Source organism: Falco punctatus (genome assembly GCF_963210335.1).
Source record: "Falco punctatus genome assembly, chromosome: 6".
Classification (NCBI taxonomy): Eukaryota; Metazoa; Chordata; class Aves; order Falconiformes; family Falconidae; genus Falco; species Falco punctatus.
In genome coordinates, this window is record NC_137585.1 from 59,611,810 (window position 1) to 59,621,607 (window position 9,798).

Below are 9,798 nucleotides of genomic sequence, written 5' to 3' on the forward strand. Positions count from 1 at the left end.
GGGTGGATCTTAACTGAAAACACTGGAACTGGGACCCAGAGTTTCTATGTTATTCTTCTAGGTAGTTTCCTTGCACTAGAATCATCTCAGCATCACAGCATTCCCTGAATAAATCATTTTTCAAAATACAAATATGGCTGAGAATAAAATTAAGAATTTTGCCCTTGATATTTCTTTGTATTTAGTTTGTAGGCTACCAGAGCCTCCATAGCCAAGACATCACAGTCACAGACTGGAGATGAGCAGTTTCTTTTCCCACACTCCAGTGATCAGGGTCCCAGTACCTGTGGCTGGCCTACTTGTGAGAGAGTCAAACTCAGTTCTGTCTTCCGAACTGGGCAGATTAGGGTGTCTGAAAAAAAATGTTAAAATCCCCATTGTAAAAGCAAGGCCATGGGTCTATCTGCTAAAAAAAAAAAAAAAAAAAAGAGAGCAGCTATTTTCCTCCCTGCTTCTTTTTGCCACTCTTTTGTGCAAGACCCAAGCCTGAAGCTCCACGTACTGCAAAGTCCTGTCTGAAAACCGGAGGGCAAGCAGCACATGGGCAGCAGGGCTTACACTGTGTGTGCTCTCGTGCACGGGGCTCCCACGCCAGCACGGAGCCTGGCACAGCGTCTGCCCCGCTGGAGCCATGTGCAGTTAGATCCTAGTACCACAACGAGAAATGCAGGAGAGGGAAGAGCATTCGCTGCTGTGTCCAGGGAGCCAAAATAAACTCGGCAGGAATTCTCCCCTGCTTAGTTTAATCTATGCTTGGTCTCCAGGAGAGCAAACAAAATGAACACAGAGCCCTTAAAGTTCAAAACATTCACAGCACTGTCACTGAACTATATACTTCAGCAACTCCAAGGAAATACCATAGAAAATGCTTCATTAAAAAAACCCTGTAAATCGCTGGGGCTTAGGGGAAAAAAATCCCCAAACTTTACAACATGGTATGTTTCAAACAAAAAAGCCTGAAAGTCAGGAAGTCAAAGCTAAACAAGTACTGCATCACATTTTAAGGACATCCAAAAATCCAAACATTTAATTCTGGATGATCAAACCACTTTGTGTTGTCCACATTCACCTTATACCATATGCCTATGAATTCCATACGATAAATGCAAAACACTGATATATAAATACAGCCTTCGGGTACTTTTTTTGCAAGTCTGTAATCTCTAAAATCAGTTTAAGGAGATAGTTTGCAATAATTCAAGCTGTTATGAAAATACCAAATAAAGTTTTTTACCTTCCAAACCCACTTTATTTTCTATTCTTTACTTTTTATACAAGTTAGAACTGTACAGCCATATTGTCTCAGAAAACAGGTGTAAAAAGCACCAACAGTGAGCCCATGCAGGCAGTTACTGTTTAAGATATGGATACTTAAGTAGACAAATACTTTGGTTTAACTTGCCTACAGGAACGTGAGTAAGCTTTCTTGGTTTTCCGGTTTAAGTAAATATCCAACCAACAATCCTTGAAACCTGCCAACCGTAAGAACTGGAAAAGATTAAATACAATGCAAAGCCTTTTCACCTCATAGCAACAGAAGAACAAGACTTCCTGAAATCTGTTGAGTTTTACTGTGGATAGGGATTCAATGCAAAAACTACATAGCTGCCTCAGCTGTGGCTTGCTTCCATGGAGATATAATTTAAGGCCAGGCTGCCACCAAGCTGAACTACGTTTTCCTGCACTGCAACTGAGGCATTCAGGCAATTAGCTGATGCAGCTGGAAACCCTTTTTGTAGGGTGCTTTCAGCTAGATCAGGTTCCTGAAATGAAATGCCAGCCTGCAACACCAGCATGGGGCAACCAGCTCTATACTTTTTGAACTTTTTAAACACCAAACAGGGAACACCTGTGCCAGTCCTCTGCAGCAAAAGGGGCCTGGTCCAGGCCAGATCAGAACCAAGGACTCTTACTCCCCTTAGACACTCACACTCCTTCCCTGCTAGTCAGATTCCTTACCAGCTTCCAGCTCTGCAGACTCTTAATTTGTGGGATCGCACTGTGATAACAGGCATTGAAACTGAAGCATTGCAGTGCCTCCTGTTGAAACCAGTCCTTTCACTGCATGAGAGCTCTGAACTACCTGACTGGTACTGAACTCTGGTCTCCCCTTTACAACTGCTGAACACCAGTTGGTGTTTCCAAAAGGCTTTTCATAGTGCTGGTATCACTAACCATCAGCTGATGACAGTTTCAGAGATGGGTGTTTGTGACTTTTTGATCATAATGTCAGTGAAGTATCTGTTGAAGTAGTATTTTCCTGATTGATTCCACAACTTAACTGCTGTTTATGAACAATGCAGTCCCTAAAAGAATTGAAAGCATTTTCTCCTTAACAATTAAGTGCCAAGAAACGATCACATAACTGACAGGCACTCTAAGGCTAATGTTGTCCCTTACCCTAAAAGGCAGGCCTCAGCTCAACACACATGTACTGGCTACTTAAACCACATATATACTAAATTCTTATTTATCTATGTAAAAAAGGAAATGGCTGTTTTCACTTACTAGTTCCAAATAAAAGGTCACTAACCTAAAAGCAGCAAGCTGCAATGTTCTAGCATAATCACTTCCTCTGCAAACCAGAATTCCAAACCCTGGCAAAAACACTCCCAACACAATCATGAAATTGGCGTGGCTCTACCACCTCCTAATCATTACATTGGCTTCTTTAATCCCAGACATATTAAATCAGCAACATCTGCTCTTCTGGTGAACTTTATCTCATCACAATTTGCATTTTCAGGAAACTAAAAACCTTTAAGCTTTCTTTGAAAAAGGGGAAGTGCCTCAAAAAAAAAAAAAAAAAAAAAAAGAGGAACACAATTTCTTAAGACTTACTTGCAAGCAAGAAATAAATTAAGAATTTGTTTAAAGATAACAAAACTTTATGCTTTCCCTGCAGCACATTCTGTGTGGAAACACTTGCTTTGTACCACATTCTGTCTAACAGCCCCCAGGAGACTGCTAATAAATGACAGTTATTAATGACATTCAATTAAGATTATGGTTTGTCTAATTCTCACATGAAGTTATGAGCTTGTTTCCTGGAAAACATGTAGGTTGTGCAGTAGATGACTAATTATTTGAGAACAATGTATTAAAATATTTTATTAACACCAAGACAAGACACACAAAAATCATCAGCTTTTACAGAAACAAAAGCATAATATAGTAAGAAACCTTGCCTGTTTTGCAAAAGTTATCACCATAACTGAGGTTGTATATAGTCTGGTAGTCTTTCCCAGAAGAATAACCTTAAACTCCCACCTAGGTCTCCGACCCTGACAACCTGCATCCAACTCCTAAATGTTTCTATTATGAAACCTCCCCTTTTCACGGATGGATACTATCCAAATGCATTCTCTTACTTAGCAGCACAGATTCTCTTCACCAGCCTTAGCAATTTTGCACAGCTGCTTTACATCCACTAATTAAACTGTATTTATGAAAAGAGAATGACCTTTCTACCTAGTCTTTTCTTGTCCAGGTTATACTCACAGCAAGAAGTCTGAAATCTTCCAAGTGTGAAAATGTTCATTAACATAGGAGAAAAGTGAGCAACTTGGATGGTGAATTACTTCCTTTTCTTTTTTTTCTTTTCATCGGCTGCCATTTTTAACTTTACTTCTTCCACAGGAAGTGCTCCTAATTTCTTCTTCTTTGCATTCTTAACCTTTTCCTTGATGGCTTCAATATCAATTTTTTTCTCAGTGGAGGCTACACAGTAAAAAATCCAAAGATAAAAGACATTAATTTTACTTTTTCTAAATCTTAACGGTCTACAAGATAAACATATATAAACACAGTAAGCTGCATCCTGTGGCATTGGTTAAAACTCATTTTAAGTTCACTGACGATTTTATAAACTATTATAACAATCATTTTTGTTGAAACCAGTATCATCCACAAACCTCTTTCAGCAGAATTCAAAGGAGAACATATAAAAAACCCTATACAACTGCATTTGAAAACAGATGCCACACTCTGCACACATACAAACCGTTATCACCCACTCCTCAGGCCACAGATGTACTCCTCTGAAATTAATACATACATGCTTTCTTAGACACAGGCCTATTGGCTTGGTTGGTCTCACAAAAGAAGAGAGGAAATTTATTACTGAGTTCTTATACCCGGAAAAGCTTAATGGTATTTTGTCTTCCTGCAAGTAACTAAGGCGGTAAGATCACAAACATGCCTGTCCTATCCTTACACTCTCTCCTTGGCCATCCATTAATGGCTGTTCTTAGAAACAGGATGGCAAAGGGTGGGCTGGGGAAGTACGATACAGAACTTTAACTCCTGCATGAAGACCTTTGTAAGAGACTTCTACAGGAAGTGCCAGAGTACTTTAATTAAACACTTAATGCTGAACAATGTGAATAAGGTACTCTTATGTTCATCTAGGTGATGGTATTTTCTCTTTGGGCATGAGTCATGAGTTCAGATCCAACTCTCCTATCTCACCCAGTTTATCCCTACATCTGACAGTGGGTATTACTGTCTTTGGACCAGCTCTTCTCTACATACAAACTACTGCTGTGGTTTATTCTTGGAAGACTGAGGGTATCAGGTCAAAACACAGCAGCTAGAAAAGCAGAGTATTTGAGATACAGTACAGTCAATAGCAAGATCATGGAAGATTTACTGCCATCACAAAACAGGACCATATCAATGCTGCAGAACACAGACTTTTTGAATACATGAACTTTTCAGTTCATTAGAAATTGCATAACGTGTCATGTAATAATATGTAGGTAGTATAGCTAATGCAAAACACACATAATGTAATACAATGAATGAATATGTGGTATAATCAATGAATCCAGAAAACTGAAGACTTGTTTCTTTAATGTTAAAAAAAAAAACATATGAAAACACAAAGTTCTTACTCTGCATATAGCGTGGTTTGATATTAACTTTTAGAAAAGCTATTTACCCCATCTTTTGCCAACACTTCCTTGTGGCGTAAGTTTTCAAGTAAGTAAGAAAAAGGAACCCAAAATAAATACTTAACAGAAAAGCCATTTGAATGCAAAAGTTATGGCAGTTTCTCTACAAGACTGAAAGCCAAAAATTGTTGCAGCCAGAACAACCAGTTGAAATGGCTGTCCCAGTACTCCCATCAGGAAAGCATTCTAGAGAGAACTGTCATCATATAGGTATAAAATTATGGGCTGCATGATCCTTCTACTGTCCCTGGCAACTCCAGGCATGGATCTTTAACTACTAGGATTTTTTTGCATGACCTTTATTTTTCCTACAGCTGTATCTCTGCAAAATCACTCAGCCCAGGAATCAATAGGAGAAGGTTTTAGACTTGGGGGGGGGGCGCGCATGCAGAGTTTACCTTTCTTTGTTTTCACAACTGTCTTTTCCTTTGGTGGGATAAAAGCTTTATTTCTTTCTTCTTGCCTTTTCTTGACTGCATCAGCTTGCTTTGCCTAAAATTACCAGTAAAAAGGTCAAGTATCAGTACAGCAGAGAAAAAGGGACAAAAAATAAAATATAATTCCAAGTCAACAGTCAAATGCTGTTTAACCAAACAGTGGGTTAGAACAACTTTACCTTTATCTCTTCCATTCGCTTTCGTTTCTTCTGTCTTTCTTTCAAGAAGTATTCACCACTTGCCAATTCTTTATCAATCTGCGTAAGACAAGTACCAAAAAACTTTAGATAATTATGCATTATAAGCCAGATGTATAGTACCAGGAAATCAGGCGGCCTCCCAACCTCCTGTTAGCAAGAACATGATTTCAAGTTGTACTATATTCCTGCATAACCAAATTAAGTTTCAGCTGACCTGGCTTTCTGGCTGCGGAGGTGGGAACGGTGTGTACTCCTTCTTAGTATTTTTCTTCTTTGGCTCCTTCCGTTTTTTCAAGTTCTTCCGCTTGAACTTAGGCAAAAATCTTTCCCAACTTTGAGACCTCAGTTCAGGATCTTTTGATAATTCCCTTTTGATCATCAAAGTCTTCAGTAGTTTTAGAATGTCACAAAGAAGTTATTAAAAATAGTATTACAGTAATAGTCAAAAGCTTAAAACTACAAGTTTTACCAAACTTTCTTACAGTGAATATGCTACATCCAAACCTTCCACCTCTTACTGCAGTAAGAGTAGAGGGGTTTAATTATGAACAGCAGAACCAGAAAGATACATATGTCTCCAAACGGGGACAAAATGCACTGGAGAAGGTGCCTCATTTAAACAAGCAAGTATCAAGCAAACAATCAAAGAGGGGAAAGTTTATACACCCTTTTCCTTGTATGTTCTTAGATACTGTTAATGATATTATGGCAATATATCCTGGTAAAATGGAGGATACCAGTGTCAGGGTTTTTTTTGAAGAAGCATGCTACAGAAATTCTCAAAAATGTATTACCACACAGAAACACAAAAATTATATAACAACTCTCTGAGAAGAAATAGTACTTTCTTGCAAACAAAGATGCACAGTGGACCATGCTAACCTTAATGTTATATATGGGATGTATATTCTTCATTGTGTCCAAAACAACTTTTCTAACCTGTATTTAATAAAAAAGAAAAGGAACAGAACACTCAGCAAGTATTTCATATTCTATTCAATTAAAATACCAGGTATACTGTCTTGCTTCCCCTCCTCACCCCTGCCCCCCAAAGTAGGTTGATTTAAAAAGCTAATGCACATGTTTAACTGGTGGCACAGGACAAGATTACTGATATTTCTGAAGTGCTGTTTCTAATACAGTCCAGCATGCCCCACAAACATTACTGTCATGTTATCATGGCTTTTGTGTGTCATGAGAAACTCGCTTTTGAGAAGCATTCTTCTGCATAGTTATTAAAAACCTATTAGATGTTCCTTAAGGTTATGTATCATTAACTGCAGTATTTTCACTTACACCTTTTATCTGAAGCTACAAAAATTACTAAAGAAATCCCCAGAACAGTATTTCACAAATACTTTCTTTCCAAGACAGAAAGATTTCACAGTTTAAACAAAAACCAGCAGCTAAGCTGCTAAGACTACGGACATGCAAGTAAAATGTACCTTACTAACACAGAGCTGAAAAGTCAGTGAGATACAAAAGGCAAAATCTGACAACTTCAGCAGTATGCCCTTGAGCTGGGCACAGAAGTAGGCTATACAAATAGCTCATCTGCTTCCTCTTACCTCTTTCAGCCCACTAAAGGGTCCAAGAGCTGAAACAGTGTTGCCTTGCACCATAATATAACAGTTTGTTAACAGTTCCAGGGCCTACATCAAAAAAAAGAAACAAAGTTAAGTGCAAACTGAAGACCCCACACAAATTTGGGTCCAAGAATTGTTACTACACCTATAGGAAATACCTTCAGAGTAGAGCCTTTTGGCCCAAGAAGTCGTGCTCTTCTTTTTATAAAAGTGTCTCTCTTCCTCACCAGAGAGCCTATTTTAATGATGTCACATGCAACATCATCCTGAAGGATACGAACTGCCTAAAGAGACAAAAAGCTGGCAATATCATCGGAATGCAAATGTATTATTCAGAAGAGTCAAGAGAATATTTCAGTTTATTCTTCTCAATTTGCTTTCAGATATGTTTACTTTAAATATATATTTAATTTTAATTAACTCACTTGTAAACCCCATATTTTGAAAATGTACTATTTTGTAAGTATTATGATAGAATGACAGAAACTTCCAGAATTTAATACAGACCTGTTCAAATGGAACGCTTCTTGCAAGAAGTTTTATTAAATCCCTAGCCCTAATGATTGCATATGGATCAAAAGTCTTCTTAGTGGTAGTGACAGTCATGCTTCCTTCAATTAGATCCAGCGCTGCATTCACAAACTGCAATATTTGAAAAGAAACAGGGAATCAATATCTCTGAATAAGAACCTCAGAACTCACCTTTGACAGTAAGAAGGTAACAAACAGAAGACAACATACTGACGCAGATCCATTTCCCAAAATTCCTTATGTGACTTGCAGCTTAAGAAAATTCACACATACAGACACACACCAAAGAGACTGAATATGTGTCACAAGGCCCAAAATACCACCTCCCTCATCTCCCTGAATTCACATGCAATGGAGTTGTCAGTGTCTGAATGGCAAGACATGCTGCTGCAGAGAGCTTTCTGACAGCATCTGTAAAGAACTGCACATGTGAATACACAGACCTTCACTGATTTTGATACCAATAAAAAAATTACACTACCAATTGTAAATGTAAGCACAGCAGAAATATACACAGATGCAGTATTAGAAAAGCAGCTTGCACTATTTTTATAAGCTTATGTAAGACCTGTATATCCCCAAAGATAAAACATAGTACCACAATTAGTAAGTATTCATACATGTTCACTCAAGGCTTTCTGGACAAGTGGCCAGCACTCCTTCAAGTATGCTTCTCTATACTTCGGGAATAACGTTGCAAAACTGCTTTCTTCTAACAGCCCTTTGGGATTATCCTCTCTTGTAAAGGCTGGCTCTTTCCATCCATCCGGCACAGTGAGAAGTTCAGATTCATCAACTATTATAGGTATACAAAAAAAAAAACACCAGCAAACCATAAACCGAAGGTTTCTCCTCCTCTTTCATCAGTAACTATTACATCTCCTCCCCGTTTAAGTACAAAAGGTACTGTAACTGAAAGCAGGGATGCAAAGTTTTGTTTAAGACTCTGCCGAATGTGTTCTGCATTTCTTCTGACCTTAAGTTAGTGCTTTAAGGTACTTTTAAAAAACAGACAAAGGCAACCACAGCAGAGCTAGGCGCTGTGGACAGGCTGCCATAGGAGAACAAGAGGCCGGCCCAGCGCGCCCCGAGGCCGGCCCAGCGCGCCCCGAGGCCGGCCGGCCGCCCCGCAGCAAAGCGCCCCCGCTGCGCGCCCCTCGCAGCCAGCAGCCGCCCCTCGCCCAGCGCCGCGGGCCGGGAAGCCGCCCGCCCCCGCGCCGCCCCGTGCCGCGGCCCAGCTCCTCGGCCCCCGCTTGTTTCAGGAAACCCAAGGGACCGCCGGGACGGGACGGTGGGGCCACGGGGGTACCCTCAGCCCGAGGGCTCCCCGGCCAGCCGGCTGCCCGCCCCACTTAAGCCCTCACCCCGCCCCCACCTGCCGCCGCCTTCTTTTTGTTTCTGGGTTTTGGTTTTTCTTTTTGCCGCGCCCCGGCCTCAGCCGCCCCGGGAGGATCCGCCATGACTGCCCGCGCGCCGCCCCCGCTCACCCGGCACCGGAAGCGCCGCGCGCCGGTAGGGGGCGGGGCGGGGCGCGGCGCGGGGCACGCCGGGAGCGGCAGTGACTGCCGTGGCGGCGGGCAGAGCGGCTGAGGGGAGTGGGTGCGGCGGCCGGGGTGTTGCTGGTGGCGTTACCCTCTGTATTCAGAGCAATACGCGTGGGCCTTCCCCGGGAGAAAAAATGTGAAAATAAAGCTGGTGCGAACAGGAGGGATGCTGCTCTGCCTCGCCCCGAGCGGCGGTGCCGGCCTCTGCTGTGTGCCTTGCCGAATTTTGTGATCAGAACGCTAACAAATACTATATGGACATAGGGTTTTCTTTTACCAGTCTGCACATATTCTTGAAGAAACAGAACGTGCGCATTATTTCGACTTGGGATGTCCCACGCAAAGTGCTATCAAGGATGATTAACTGAAGTAATTGCTGCTTAGGACAAGGCGACTTCGAAGAGCAATCACATCATGGAAATCACACTTTGCAACACAAGACTGTTGCAATCAAGATGTATTTGATACTCCTTGGACAAACAGCCAAAGATGTGTCCTTGGGCAAACTATCTTCATTGTAATGCTACAAATCACACCCCCTACGC

At 41.1% G+C, this 9,798-nt stretch overlaps 1 protein-coding gene across 1 annotated transcript; it reads right to left on the minus strand.

Annotated features, from left to right (window-relative positions):
• Positions 1-3,082: 3,082 nt before the first annotated feature.
• Positions 3,083-9,237, minus strand: KRR1 (KRR1 small subunit processome component homolog). Its single transcript, XM_080392520.1, has 10 exons — positions 9,085-9,237; positions 8,330-8,505; positions 7,686-7,820; positions 7,337-7,462; positions 7,161-7,244; positions 6,475-6,531; positions 5,807-5,977; positions 5,572-5,649; positions 5,354-5,447; positions 3,083-3,720 (listed from the first exon to the last, which is right to left on the minus strand). The coding sequence occupies exons 1-10, from the start codon at positions 9,167-9,169 to the stop codon at positions 3,578-3,580; spliced, it is 1,149 nt and encodes a 382-aa protein (XP_080248646.1). The 5' UTR covers positions 9,170-9,237; the 3' UTR covers positions 3,083-3,577.
• Between the last annotated feature and the right edge of the window lie 561 nt (positions 9,238-9,798).

Coding starts and splice junctions, on each gene's coding strand:
- KRR1 (XM_080392520.1), bottom strand. CDS start 9,169: ATGGCGGATCCTCCCGGGGCGGCTGAGGCCGGGGCGCGGCAAAAAGAA. Junction 8,506..9,084: donor CAAAAAGAAGGCGGCGGCAG/GTGGGGGCGGGG, acceptor TACCTATAATAG/TTGATGAATCTGAACTTCTC. Junction 7,463..7,685: donor GAAGCGTTCCATTTGAACAG/GTCTGTATTAAA, acceptor TTGTCTCTTTAG/GCAGTTCGTATCCTTCAGGA.